This window comes from Molothrus aeneus, chromosome 2, assembly GCF_037042795.1.
Source record: "Molothrus aeneus isolate 106 chromosome 2, BPBGC_Maene_1.0, whole genome shotgun sequence".
Lineage (NCBI taxonomy): Eukaryota > Metazoa > Chordata > Aves > Passeriformes > Icteridae > Molothrus > Molothrus aeneus.
Genome location: NC_089647.1, coordinates 33,634,321 through 33,649,758, shown reverse-complemented (window position 1 = coordinate 33,649,758; position 15,438 = coordinate 33,634,321). Strand labels below are relative to the sequence as shown.

The following is a 15,438-nucleotide window of genomic DNA, read 5'->3' as shown; positions in this document are numbered from 1 at the left end:
CACTTTGCAGAGATCATGACATGCTTAATTTACTACACGACTAAATATTTAATTAGAAATTGTAGCAAAGCTGAAGGTGTTCTGCTGAAATTAAACAATCTTTTAAACAGTAATAGTCCTAACTTCATTGTGGGCCGTAATGGTAAAATTTTAGAACAATTGGTAGGAAACTTGCTCCTTTTTGTGGGGTTTGCCTTTACCAGTTAAGTGAAGAATCATGTATTTGGCTAGCCAGTTTGCTATTTAATGACAGGTCTGGTCCCTCCTGTAGTTTCAACAGAAATATATTTTAAATGGCATATTCAATTAATTGAAAATGCCATGCACTTTGAGGCTCTACATTTGCAATGTAATAGTCTTGCTCCAATGATTTCCTTACTAACATCTCTAATTAGAGTAATGGCATTTTAACTTCCTTGTGAATATCCAGCAATTCTTTGTTTCATATTCAATTTTCAAAACCTCCCAGGTACAATATTTTAAATTCATTTGCATTTATACATCCAGACTCATCTAAAAAACCCAAAAACTTGTTTATATTTCCGGTTTAGAAAATTGCACACAGAGCTTTTGCAAAGCCATCTCAAGATGACTATATCCTTCCCAGTGTTGAACCTGAACAACAAATGTTGATGCACATCAAATCTAATTAAAGGTGAGCTTTCAAAACAGATAATCAAGAAATGCAGTTGATTGTTTCAGAATTTGCTAAATGTGTAGCAATATGGAGAATGAGTTCTGGTTTTATTTCCTCCTTTTTTTAATCTATTCCTTCCTATTGTCTCTCTAGCTCATATAACTCAGGTTTCAGAAGAGGAAGGTAAGGGATGGTTTGTACCCTTCTGTACAGTGATGGATACAAAGAATGAAGAAACAAAGCAAGATAGGCAGGAGAAAATTAAAAGCAATAACATTATAGCCCATTTTAGGAGGGAGGTCTATTGAATAGATTATTACACCAAGCAAAGAAATTATCAGGCTATAAATGTAGTCTGGAAAACAAAGGGTAGCAACAGGATCACTTTCACCTCATCTTGAACATGTCTTTCAAAACAGCAAATTGATATTTCTTGACCATCAATTTGTTTTTATTAACAATACATAATATTCTGACCTTTTGCTATCTTATAAGAGTACATGACCATCTTGTCAAAAATAAGGAACCTAAAATCTTAAAAAAAGTTGTTAACTACGAAAACCACAGCCATGTAATACATAATTCAACAGATAAGAGGAAAAGAATATTCTATTTAGAGTAGGACTAAAACACATTTTTCTGCATCTTCCTTATGTCTCAAGGCTAAAGAATTGGTAGCGTGCCTCTCATTATGCTGCGGAATCCTAATGATGTGACCTTGCTTCCCAAAGTTACTTGTAAGGTAAACTTTTTAGAAGTAAGATGAGTGATACCACTGGTATTCATCAATTCATGTTCAATTTAAACATAGCTGTATGAAACATGGAAGCACTTACTGAAAGATAGACTGAAGTTAATTGAAAAAAAATCACAGTCTAGGATTGAAATAACATTTTCCCACAAAGTTTATTTTTCAAATCCAATCCCAGTTTAACAATGACAAAGTTACTGCAGTGCTGATCTTCAAGAAAGGCCCAGCCTCGCAGTAGTTAATACAGAACACAAAGAGGCACTCAGCATGGTGCTGTCTCAGAAGAGCTAAGAGTGGTGCCAGATGTGTACCTGCACATACAATCTGTGTCTGAACAATTTTATTTCTGAACAGACTGGGAAAGGAGAGAGAGGATGGTTGGTGGGAGTGGTGGAAACATGAAGAACCTTGTTCTGCTGTTTACCCGTAAGCTGCTGTGAAAAAGAGAGCTTCGCACTTGAGAAAATATTGTGAGTGCTTCACGTGGTACTGGGGCCTCCTTCCTCGTGACAAAAGCTCTCAGACTGCACGTACTAGCTAGTCCCTTGATTCCTTCCAATTGCTCATCTGAAGCTGTTAACATATATTAGAGCTATAACCAAGCTTTCCCTGATATGCACCAATATTTTAAGTAGTGTATGGCAGAGAATTTTTTTTTAACCACAGAAAAGTGTGCCTCATTTAAAATAAACTGTCTTGAGAATCGCATGACATGGCAATAATTCTAAATTTTACTAAAGCTTTTTACACACGCATGACTTTGGCAGGCTGCCTTCCAGTGAGAGCAAGTTACATATGTACCGGCTCTAATGGCCCATATAGGATATTAAAAACACATAAAGAATAATTTGATAATTTACCTTAGGAACAGCATGAAAATTTTCATCTCAGTTTCCTTTAGAGACTCTAATGCCAAAGGACAGATTGTTTCTTGTCAGTGCTTCAAACTGATCTCTATTTGCAAACACAGCAAGTGATGCCAAATGCAGTTCAGAACACAAATCAAACAACTATTCATTATGCACTGTTTTGAATTGCATATGCAGGACAGAGAGGCAAGTAATGACCAAAAAAAAAAAAAAAATCACGCTTGCACATCACACAAGCCATTTCCATAATATACTTGAATACTGTATATATATACAAAGAAATAAAACTATTCCAATAAAATAATGAGTGCCTTATGAGTTAAATATATTTAAAATGCTACACACTGGGATTGAACAGAACTTGATATACAGTGTAGACCAAAATATAAATGCAGTAGTTATACAAAGAAAAGGAGGGGGAAATTATAAATTATTTATTGAATGAAAGCAGAAGATGGAAAATGAGAAAAACTTTTCTTTGAAAAACAGGTTAGTTTGTAACCAATGATAATAAGCCCACTTATTCATTAAATCTGATTCTATTTGAGTCCCAGCTAAGCACTCAGAGCAGCAGTTAATGCAGCCGTCGTCGTTTTCTGATTGTTCCTGCCCATCTCAGTTTTGTCCTGAAGCAAAAAAAGATGAAAAATGACTGGAAAAATTACTTAACCTGTTTCTAAAATGATCACGGCACTGGCTAAAATGGCTAAGGGAAAAGAACTGTTTTCAGTGCCATGCTAGAGACATCTGTGGGTGGTAGCTGACAGGCACAGAGCAGTGCATGCCAGAATAATGCATGGGGGAAAGGGAGAGGCATCACCAATGTATGGCAGCCAGCTAAGGCTAGAGCTCTCTTAGATTAGACTGAAGAGAAGGAGAGAAGATATTCTTCACAAAGACTTCATCCATAGCTGGTTAACAAGTATGTCTTTAATTAAAAAAAAATAAAATTAAAAAACACCAACTAACTTAACCAGGACTGCTGCTTATTGCTCATTAATTGCTACAGATAGTGCTGGGCCTGGCCAGGTGCAAGAACAAAACCCCTCACAGAAGAAAAAAATAAAACACACTTAGAAAAAAAAAAGACTACTTTGAAATTAAGTATTTCAAGGGATTAACTTCAGTAGTTTACTTTTGATCTGTATCTTATTTTAAAACATCATTCTTGCATTTTTTCAAGGTTAGTTGAATTTATTTATTATTACTACTATAGTGATTGTGAGGTGGCAGTGAGTTAAAATAAATCCCTACTTAGGCAGCTTATCCCTCCTGTTATATATTATAATCTTAGTGCATATGGGATTATAACAAAATGCAAAGGAAAAAAAGAAAAAAAATCCAACCTGAGTAGCTATATTTTTCTGGATTAAATCATAATATCAGAAAATGTCTTAGAACTGAGCTGTGCTAAAGCAAAAACCAGCTAGCTCTGGAAACAGGAACGCTTGCATATTTTTCTTCACACAGTTATGTGTGAAAAGATTTCCCCATAAAACTGTAAAATAGAGCACTGAGAAAGTCCATCTGAAAAGATTCCTCCAGGGGGCTGAGACAACTCCGGCATCTGTTCGAACAGGTAATTCTGCAAATAAGTGACACACTTTTGTCATCCCATTGAACTTGGAACACGAGGGCCCTTGGCTGCCCAAACACAAATAAAACTGTCCATTGCCCTTACAGCATGTGGCAGCTACATGAGACGTCCCTTAGAGATGCAGTCACTTCACCTTTAGCCAAGGCAATAATGAGAGCTGCAAGTTTTATCACTTCATCACAACCCCAGTGGACTGTAAATGATTTGGTAAGCTCTTGTTTGAAAGAGAGGACTCCTTAAGAAATCTAAGGAATGCAGTGAAGGAAAAAGAGAGTTTCTCCTCTTTGGAATTATATATAGATGTAAAAATAATGTTTATCTCCAAATATATTTTATGATTTCTTAATGACAGATTTTCTATTCTTTGTTGTGAATAATTACTGCTTCCAGTTAATTTCTTATCTCTTTCAAATTAAATTATGGGTAGCTACTTATCAACAAAGCAAAAATGAAATAAGAATACATATCCTAGAACTGCCCACCCTGCAATTAGCTGTGCTAAAATACAGATATGAGAACTATCTAAATTCAAGTGTCATCTTGATATGAAGACTTGATTGTTGTTATTGCCAGAATACTTTTGAAAAAATTATAAAATATGCATTTATAGACGTTGTACTTGTTTACTTGTTACACATCCCAGTTTTAACTTCTTAAAGCATATTTTTTGGGTCTTTTGCAAATATTTAATTGTAGGCTGACAGTCAAGGGCTCTTGATTTACCCAAAACAAGAAAGAAAAACTGTTGGTCTATGTTCTACTTATCTAGTCTGCACTACAATACATTCAAAAGTACTCATTTAAAATTATACTGCTTAGTTGTGAATGGGATTTCTGGGTCATCTTTATTTTTATTTACAATTGACAGTCCAAAAACTTCATTCTATTTAGTCATTACATATAACCCTATCTTTTTTTTAAGTTGCTTCTATCTTGAATCATTAAACTAATAAATTAATTAAACTGGAACAATGAACTAAACCCTATGGTGTAAATACATATGGTTCAAATACAAGACATAATTCTTAGAACTTAGAAAACACTTTAGGAGTAATTTGATTTCTAAAAACTAGAAAAATAATTCTAACAGTACAGAATAGTGAAGATCAACTTATTTAAACACTTTACATGGGCCCTGTTGCTTTGCTCCCTAAAATAATCTACAAGGAGAAACCTCATTTTAAATTGACTGTTATCTTTAGATTTAAAACCTCACCCACATAACTAATTCTACAGTGTTCAGAATTTGGATATCCTGGTTGCAATATGTTCCACTTCTGAACAAGCATGAAAACCAGTCCTGAACTTCCACTTTTAAAATTAAGTTATGTGGTAACTTTGGCAAGTCTTTTCCCACTTTTGATACTGACCCTTGAAACCCGAATTCTACCAATACAGTGAAGAATTATCAGAACTTTAGTTCATTCTCTCAGATCAACATGATTAATTGTTCAGTTACTTTTCTGAACCTCTTCCAACCATTTAGAATACTTATCTCTATAGCATAACCACATGCAGTTAACATCTCTCGATTTCTGCTTTGATTTCTGCTTGATTGTGGTTTAATGGGAAAATTCAAGACATCAATCTTTGCCTAAAGTTATTTTAGTTCCCAGGTTGAAGTGATCATGTTTACTCTCATAAAAATAATCCTTTCATGTGACAAACTCAAAGCAATAAAAAAGGTAAGACCAGAGATGACTTGAAAGAAGTTCAACTGTTTTCAGACAACTTTAGTGGCAGCCCTGTACAGTAAATGTCTCACTACTTGAAGGGAAGAGTAACACTAGCAAACAAGCCAAGACAACCAGATTGAGATAGAATTTGTAGATAAAAAGTGCTGTATATACTGGAAAGAGTTTATGATTTAGTCTAATAATAAAAAAAAAGTAAAGAAATATGCTTAAAATTTGGCAAAAAATGGCAAAATGAGAACATTAAGAGCAATTAACAGGCATCCCATTTTAGTTACAAGAAGTTTTAGCCAGGACTGGTTAGAACAAAAAAAAAAAAAGTAATAAAACTTTCCAAATTTGAAGATTTTTCAAAATATTTTGGCTCAGTTCAGAATTAAAACAAGTTTGTAAAATATATCATAAAAGTATGACTCAAATAGAAATACTGGTGCACACCAGTCAACTCGGAAGAACCATTTAAGACACCTACAGCTGCCATTCATCCTGTTATTCCTAGATGTCTTTTTCACTCTCTAGATGAAATTTTAACAGTGAGAGTTCATGTTTGGTTTATAGAAGCCTAATATTTACCAGGAAGTCATGGAAGCCTAGAGTGGCTTGAGTTGGAGAGGACCTTAAAGGTCATCTCATTCCAACCCCCCTGCCATGGGCCAGGACACCTTCCACTAGCCCAGGGTGCTCAGAGCCCCATCCAACCTGGCCTTGAACACTGAAGCTCTTAAGTTGTATGTGGGTGTTAATGAGACAGAGCCTTTCCACTCATCTAAGCACAGACTCCAAGGAAATGCTGGGCTGGAGGGGAAGCAAGAACTGAAAAGGCAGGGCAGGAGCAGTGGTGCTGCACTCAACAGCACGTACCGGTGAGGGAGATAAGAAAGCAAGCCCAGGAACTACCACAGAGTTCTCTCTCTTAGAAAAGTAAACCCACCTCTTTCCTTTGGTCTCCCAACTCTGCTGCTTGCTGATATCCTTTCCCCTTTTCCCCAAGGTTCAAGATCAGTTCTCCAGCTCCTCCAAGCCCTAGTCCTTGGCTTCAATGCTGCAGGTTGCAAAGTACCAACAACATGCAGATCTATGCCATGCTCATCTCCCTCCTCTCCCTACTAAGCCTATTTTTCTATCTCCTGCTCGCATACTGCACAACTGTTACACTCCCCCCGCACACTACAAACCACATAAAACAATGACAAACTAACAAACCAACCAGCATCACAATTGCTATCTTAACCACCATGTCCGTCATACTCCTTCCTATCTCCCCTATAATCCTTCCCATTGTCTAAGAAACTTAGGATTACCTAAACCGAAGGCCTTCAAAGCCTTAAACAAGAGTTAAACCCTCTTAGTTTCTGCTACAGTCTGCAGGCCACAACCCTGCATCCCCTAAATGCACTTAAAGACAAGTTGCATGGCAGCCCCCCTGGAGCAAGGATTGCCATATGCCAGGTATGGGGAGACGAGTGGAAAGGTATGGTGACATGGGAGGGATGGGGACAGGAGCTCCAGCTTTGGACAAGATGCAGAGCTCTGGAGCCACTGTGGGCCAAGCTCACCCACGTGGCTACAACCAAACACCCTCACACAGGAGCACCAAACTGTAACATCAATGCCACCTTATCTCTCCCCACCAAGGACTGCCCTAGTCACCACAGAACAATGGAATGGCTTGGGTTTTAGGGCACCTTAAAGATTACCTAGTTCCAACCTCCCTGACCTGGGCAGGGACACCTTCCTTCCCCTTGCCCTTGTGTGCATCCCCAGCACAGCACTCTTCACACCTTGGAAACTCTGCTCCCCTGAACAGGCACCTGGGAGGAGATCCTGGTGGAATTCAAGGCAGATCGAAGTTCATGTCCTCTCTCTGCACAATTCAGGCCCAAAGTTTTGACATTTTATGGAGCTATACTGCCAGATTGTGCGTATGTGTGTGCACAATCCCCCATTTGGGATGTTGTACCCATCCTCCATTTTCTTTCTTATCCTGTGAAAACAAATAGGCTCATACAAAATTTCTTTTTCTTAGAAATAGCCCTTAAAAATTCTTGATTTATACTCATGCAAAGAAGTAAAGCATAACAGAAAAATCTGTTTTGGAGCCCCAGTCTTCTGATTTCTACTATCCAGATCTTTACTGCAAGTAAATTTTTTTTGCACACATGCGGTATTAGAAAATACTGCTGTATGTTACTACCTCCAAAGGCACATTAAGAAAACAATGTATCATTCAGATCATGCACATGGAGAAAAACAGCTAATTATTCTTCTAAGGGAGAAAAAAAAAAAGGTAAAATTGCTTAATAATTTGATCATTCAACCATTAAAAAAGGTCAAAACAAAAACAAGACACGAACTTAAATGGTATTTTGGATTTACTTTGTGATAGATATATATTCTGTGTTCTCCTGGAACCGAGATATTGCACTGAAGATGTCAGTGTTCATCAGCTTCCAATCATTAATGGCACTTATTGAAATAGCATCCTGCTAGGAATGGGATTTTCTGCATTTGCTAGAGTTTAATTTGCAGGGGAAAAAAAAATTATAAATGAGCCCTGCCTGCAGAATAAACATCCAAGAAAGAAATTTTATTTTTTGTGTAAGTCAATAAGTAAACATTTTGCAAGGTGTTTATTGCATATTTACTGTCTTCTTGCAAAAAAAGAATTCCCATGCAAATATGATAATAGCATGCTCAAGTAATATGAAAAAGCTTTTCCCTAAAAACTGTTAAGCATAGCTTGAAAGCTTAAATAGCATGGACCTAAGTTGTCGGTTATTTTGAAAGTCCTACAGGGATGAACAAGTAGCAATATAATAAATCTATGCAGAAATATTTAAAGTACTTAAAATAAAGAGGAAAAGAGACCATTTTTTAAAAGCATTCTTTTAGTTGGTGCTGCAAGACTGCAGAGAAGAAAATATTTTCTCAGTGAATACTCTGGCATTGCTTTATGAAATTTTTCAAGGTTATTGAAATAATCTATGACCATATATGCTTTAAGCAGTGCACACCAAATCTGTTTTTAAAGCTGCTGAGTGAGCCCCACTGTGTCAGGAGTGGAATGTGTCCACTCATCCTGCCTCTGTCATCTTGGAGGAAGCCTGAGAGCAAATATTCCTCTGGAGGGAGCCCCTCAGGACTAAGGAAGATCCAGGCTGCAACTTTTTTTCCTCCCATAGCAATATGCAAACAGCAGGAGAGTTCATATGATGCTGTCTTTATGGAAATGTGATTGATGACAGAGAAAGTTTGACAGTCCCATGTATAGCTCTCTGCATTTCTATTTCCCCCTCATGTATATGATGTGAAATATATAAATCACTACCACTTAAGTAACTTCCCAATGACTTGCATATTTAAATTTCAAAATTTCCACACAGCACCTTTTTAACCATTGGGAATATTTTGCAGAAAAAGCAAACCTCTCTCCTCCCCTCTAACACAAGTATAATATATTTTTGCTAATAATTTTCTTCAAGTGAAAGACTTTCCCAGTTACAAAGGAATTCAGGCAATGATAGTTGCTTAGTGGATTGGTGGCTGTGTTACATAGCATAAGACATATTAAAGACATAATAAAGCAGCCCGTTTAGCAAGTCTTTGACTACATCAAAGACAACAAGGAAAAGAGGAAGCCATCATTATTAGACTAATGAGATAACTTTATAACATTACATTGAAGTTTTTTCACCCCAATCTAAATCTGAGTTTATGAAAGAGGAATTGGTCCTATTTTGAAAATGGTTTGTCTGGTAATGTAGAAAAAATTGGATTGCAGGTCCACTAACTAAATGTTTTCTATGCTTAAAACAAAATACAATTGCCTTGATATCCCCTAATTATCATTACTGCAAATTCTAAAACTGTTTAAGTTTTGCTGAGGGAGAAAGAGGGCAGAAGACTCTTACCTACAAGGGCTGCCAGAAAACAGCCAGTTAAATACAGTTCAATTTTATGAGAGAAAAATACTGAAATATACTACTGACCATTTTTACATACCTATACCTTTTTTAAATAAAAGGCATCCACGCTGCAGCACAGTTTCAACAAGTACCATGAAACAAAATTCTCAGACATTATAAATGCTTAACATGTTATTCCATCCTCATTAGTACCACACTAGGAAAAAAACATATAAGCAGCAAACAATCAGCGGCTGTTTAAGAGCCTAATATGGTACGAGGAAAAATAATGCAGCACAGCAACAAGTTCACTGGAGTGCTCCCTTAACACCGACATACCAGAAGTACAGCTGTTTATCTTGGGGAGAAAAACAATCAAAAGAGGACATAAGGACTTTTTAAAGGTTCTTTTCCCTGGTATTTAATAATATGCAAAATATTGAAGGATTCTCGCATGAAATCAGGAATAGCAATAGGTCATTTTTCATGGTATTTTAAAAAGCTAAGCAGACACACAACAGGATGCCAGCAGGCAGCTTGCATGAGACATAAGGCTTTATATTCCCACTAGGAACGTACCTTCTCTGCTTTTGCTTTCCTGGCGTTATGCACAAACCTGCGTCCCAGCTTCTTGGCATACCAGATAGAGGCAAACATTGTAGTGATGAAGATTTCAGTCTGAATATGCAGCACAGACACACCAAAAAAAAAAACAACACACAACTTCCCCCACAACTGAGATACAGATCTAATGCTGGTTGAGGTCTTAACTATGCTGTTGCTTTGTCAAGTCCTCTCATGCTGCCTTCTGAAAAAAAAAAAACAAACCACCCAGTGTGGCCAGTCTGCAGGTGTATTTACATACTGCCAGCAGGAAGTCCAGGGTGAGGCATCTTTGTATCCAGCTCACATCCAGTCTGCTAAGTGCCTGTCTGCAGTTCTTTAGCACTGTCACCACAAACTACATATGTGTCAGTATGAAAGGAAGCTGCAGTAAACTACTGTAGCAGACAGCTCACCTCCTCTTCTCCTGTTCTGAAATTTAACTCCTTGGTTCTCTTCGATTTGCCAGCATGCAACAGAGGCAGCAGCAGTTCGAAAATGAGATACACAGCACTGCAGGAAAGCAAAGGGGTACAAAAGTGCCAAAAATAGAAATGTGTATTAACTGTTAAGGTGAAAGAACAGGTGTTTCATGTGTTTCAGGGAAATTAAGATATGAAAGGAAAATTGATTTTACTTTGTTCTTGTGATCTGGGGTCTATTCAGAGATATTTTTGCTACCTAGTTTCAGTTCACAACAGACAGGCATCAGAGCTGCTCAGTTCACTTGCTGATGTCACACATGCTCTGCTGAAGGATTTAAGACTCAGTCAAGGGCTTCTGTTTTTCTTTGATAATGCCTTCACAAAACAGAAACCTGATAGATTTTTTTCCAAATTCCAAACTTCTGCCCTACCTAAGCACACTTTTCCCTCTTCCTTTAATTGCATGCTATTCTGCATTAGGAGTTGGAAAGTGCCTTTGAACATCTATTTTTGCAGCAAAACAGCAATGCACTATTTTCCTTTTGTCACACACTTCAGCTTTAACCCCTGCATCTCTCCTCAGTTATAAAGCTAAACAATAAGCAGAAGCTCACTCTTCTCTCTCCAGACATATGACAAACCAGATGTTCCTCCCAGTCAGATGCAGTATCAAGGCTGTAAACTACAAGGTTTACAGTTATGTGCTGTATTTGATAGCACTTAGAAGACAAGTCCTGCCCAGTGCCCTCCCACCTACAAGTGTGGAGATACCAACATCAGGAGAAGCACTGCTGTCCTGCCTGCAGCATTGGATTTGGAATGCACACATGCAGGAATAATTTCTACTCTGCTATTCCACAGTAAGGAGCAATCCAAAATTAATTGATTAATGGTAAAGGAAATAAAGGCAGAGCAATTTAGTATAGGGCTCTTGGGGCCAAGGAAACACCATTTCTGCCCCAGGATTTTCAGAGAATGGCTGAAACTATTTTCTCCAGAGCACATAAAATCAAAAGGGAAAATATTCTACTCCCACTTATAACTTAGAACATCCAAGGCACTGTACCTGGATGGCACTGCTCAAGCTTTGAGCCTGAAGGCACATACTCCTCAGTTCTGTTAAGATTACAGGGAGTTCAAAGAATTCCTTGACACGTTTTAAAATGGTAAGTTGGTTAACTAAATTGAAATTCTTAGATAGTGAGGGCTTTTTTCAAGGTAACTCCAAGGTGTATGATTGATTCTTGCTTGACATCTAAAACCTTCTGACAAAATATTTGGTAACTGGTGGTATTTCTGGGAAGGGAATAGTTCCTAACTACTTCCAATTCAAGTATTTAATTAATCCTGGCAGCCAGAAAGTTTTAAGACCACAAGATAGAGTAAATTCATGTCTCATTTAGAATATGGTTACTATAGAAGAGCTGTCTTTCCATAACATCACTTTAACTCTCAGAAATCTAGGCTGATAGTAAGATGGACTCTCCAAGGTGAGAAAACCTTCATTAGGCCATATAGCAGACCCTCACCATTCTCCCTATTTGTGCGATGATGATGTCCAAAAGCAGAGAGAAGGGTAGACAAGAGAAGGAAGAAACATGGCCTGAAATATTTAGGAAGAAGTCAGAGACCTTGTTTCTAGCTGCAAAACCATTGTAAGGAAACAATGATAGAAAAAAAAAAAACGTGCAGAAAAGGAGAAGCGACATCATTACACAGCTTAACCAACACTATAAATGTTAAAGGAACAGAAGAAAAAAATCTTACATAGTATATGCATAAACAGTATATGCATAAACACTTCTCCCACTCTGCTTCCATGCTTTTATGAAGAGAATAAGCATAATTTGAAATCATTGCACTACACCAAAAAAGGGTACATTCTCCCAAACAACTACTTATATAGTCTTATGTATATTCAGAAGCTGAGAAAATCAAAGGAAATACTCATTAAGCAATAAAACTTCCTTTTTATGACTTTTATCATCAACATTAGCAGCTTTACTGAACTATTTATTCAGGAAAATTAGGGATTAATAAAAAGCCCCAATTCATCCCACTTAAAGGAAAAAAAATAGAATACATTGTTCATTTAAGAAATAATGACAAAGCAATAGGGAGGTAATTTTCTCCACCCACTGAAAATGTTAGATCGGGAAGAATAAATCTTGCCAAATACCTAATCCTGATTCTAATCAGAAATACGGTTTAACCATTTGCATGCATTTGCAGATCTATCCAAACCCTCAAATACAGCAATGGCCAGACTGCAAGCCATTTCCTTACAGCTCCATCAGGCAGCAGTCTGCCATACTTTGCCAATAACAGGTTTATTAGGGCTGTACTGGTACCAAGGGAGTTTATGATTATGAATATTTTACTGTAACCATAACGAGGGCTGCATTTTACAGAAGTGCTACAAGCTGAGCTGCTTTAGAAGAATTGGAAGTCCCAGCTGCTGTCTCCTCACAGGAGTAATACATACTTTAGCTTGCTCACTGAAGTGCTACATTACAAGGACAGAGAGATGCATGCCATTGAGCAGCAATATTATCACAGACAGGAGATAATCAGTTCAGAGCAGATTTTACAAGAAGCTTCTTGCTGCAAATGAGCGGGTGGTTTTTGGTAAACCAAAACACATCCAAACCATACATTAAGTGTCATTCTTCTGCCTCTATGAGAAGAAATGGTCTTGCCACAAGTGGGCACATGGGTGCAAGCACAGAGCAGCTAGGCTGTTGAATCATATTACTTTTATGACATGGCTCCCCAACATCGCAAGCAATGGCACTTGATGCTGGGTACCGAAACAGATGGTGGTTTCAAACACCTTGCCAACTGTTTGTATGCACTGAGTATCACCAGTACTTTTGACAGTTTGCCTCCTTTTTCAATTTTAACAGTGCTGCTTTACTTAAGCAGCACTTGGGAAGAAGCCTGGCTTTGCTTTAGACAGAGCATTAATTTTCCCTTGTTAAGGGATAACTTCTCACAGCACACACGTGGGGTGTCAACCTCCCCCTCACACACCTGTGGTGAAGATGGATGTTAGCTGTGGATTCTGGTTCTCTCCAACCTCTATCTGAGTATATACACACAGTAGTCCTAAAACGTGATGACAGGGCCATTTAAAATACAAATACAGTTCAGTCATAAATAATGCCTTCCTGGTAAGAATGGGAAGATGGATGGAAAGATTAGTATTCAGGGTTTGCAGAACTGTTTCCAGTGAAATGGGCAGGAGATGGAACAAGTTAAAAATGAAATACTTAAGATATGAAACAATCACTTAAAGGTTTATTTGTTAACATTCCACAGCTGTGGGTACAGGAGCAGAGCTGCAGCTGAGAATCTAAGTTAGGTAGTTTTGTTTTTATTAGCACAAGGCAACAACAGATATTGATTTGGCTGACTGTACAAGCAACCATTTCCCATCCCCAGCACAACTAATTATCTTACATAGCTACATGATGCCAAGACATACTCTTTAATGACCAGAATAAGAGAAAAGACAGGAATCTAAATGTCTGCTATTCAGTCCAGAAGATATAAATTGTAGGCCCTCAGATCTCACTATTCTTTAAGTAGATGGAAGACCCAAGGTTTTGTAAGGACCTAATTTTTCATTCTTCCCTCTAAACGATGGGAAATGGACTAATGTTCTTCCTCTTAATGCAACAAAGAATACCTTTAGAGAAAACCCATGGGCACTCTCACAAAACTAAGAGTCAGCACACCACCAGAAGACATTAAGACTTCTTTTTTGGTCAGGGCAGAACACAGTCTGTGACAGATTGAAAGATTATCACAGAACAGAATCACGGAATCGCTGAGGTTGGAAAGATTATCGAGTCCAACCATATCCATAAGCACCACATCTACACATGTTGCAAATGCCTCAGGAACAGTGACTCAACCACTTCCCTGGACAGCCTGTTCTGATGCTTGGCAAGGCTTTCCATGAGGAATTTTTTCCTAGTATTTGACTAAATCTCCCCTGATGAAACTTGAGGTAATTTTCTCTTATCCTATTGCTTGTTATCTGAGAGAAGAGACAAACCTTCACCTCACTGCAGCCTCCTCCTTTCAGGTATTTATAGAAAGAAATAAGGTCCCCCTGAGCCTCCTTTTCTCCAGGATAAACACTCCCAGCTCCCTCAGCCACTCCTCATCAGGCTTGTGCTCCAGAGCCTTCCCCAGCTCCATTGCCCTTCTCTGGGCACACTCCAGCCCCTCAATGTCCTTCTTGGAGTGAGGGGCCTAAAACTGAACACAGGATTCAAGGTGCTGTCCCACCACTGCAGAGTAAGTAGATTTCTAGTTATGTTATTTTCTACTAGTTACGATGTTTCATAAATTTTTTTTTCTACAATAAAAAATTTAAAACTCTACCTCTTGGTCCTGAGTGTTAAAGATGAAATCTGAGTTTCTTAAAAGCTAAATGCTTCCTTGGAACATCTAAGTCAATGGCAAGAATATAGTGCAATGATTCTAGAACAGTCACTTATCCTGACAAAGAAATGTTGCACAGAAGGGAACAGCAAGAAAAAAAAGAAGCACAAGATGAAGGAAGGGATGGGATAAAAATGGGAAAAAAAAAAGTGAAAATGAAGTTCTGCATATTAGGGATGACAGAGGTTCATACTCTTCTCTTCCAATTTAAATTTTTCTACTCCCTTAATATTTCTTGTGCCAAATCATTTCTCTTTAGAAATTATGCTTTCAGAAACCCAGATGTGACACTACAAGTTTGCCCCAGGTCTAATTTCCTTTTAAAACAGAAGATACTGCATGCAGACATGTCCTCTGTCACCTTTCCTGATGCATAGCAGAGCTGTCTTCTAGCAGAGGGCATTAGGAATTTCATACACAATGTCAGAAGACTTCAGAGCAGTAAAAAAATAAAATGAAAGCATTTTTTTTCCTCTGGACCTCCTTCAAGTGTGAGGCGCCA

General features: G+C 37.8%; 1 protein-coding gene across 16 annotated transcripts in view; it reads right to left on the bottom strand.

The window, feature by feature from the left end:
* Nucleotides 1-15,438, bottom strand: part of DLG2 (discs large MAGUK scaffold protein 2) — a 988,724-nt gene that overhangs the window by 471,071 nt on the left and 502,215 nt on the right. Inside the window, exon 1 of one of the 16 annotated variants that reach the window (XM_066572341.1) lies at nucleotides 10,033-10,350. The exons of 14 other annotated variants lie outside the window; for them this stretch is intronic. In XM_066572341.1, the coding sequence (XP_066428438.1) occupies nucleotides 10,033-10,110 (78 nt within the window). In that variant the 5' untranslated portion in view covers nucleotides 10,111-10,350. Of the gene's footprint in view, nucleotides 1-10,032; nucleotides 10,351-15,438 lie in introns of those variants that run through there. One more of the 16 variants, XM_066572342.1, reaches the window with a different exon arrangement.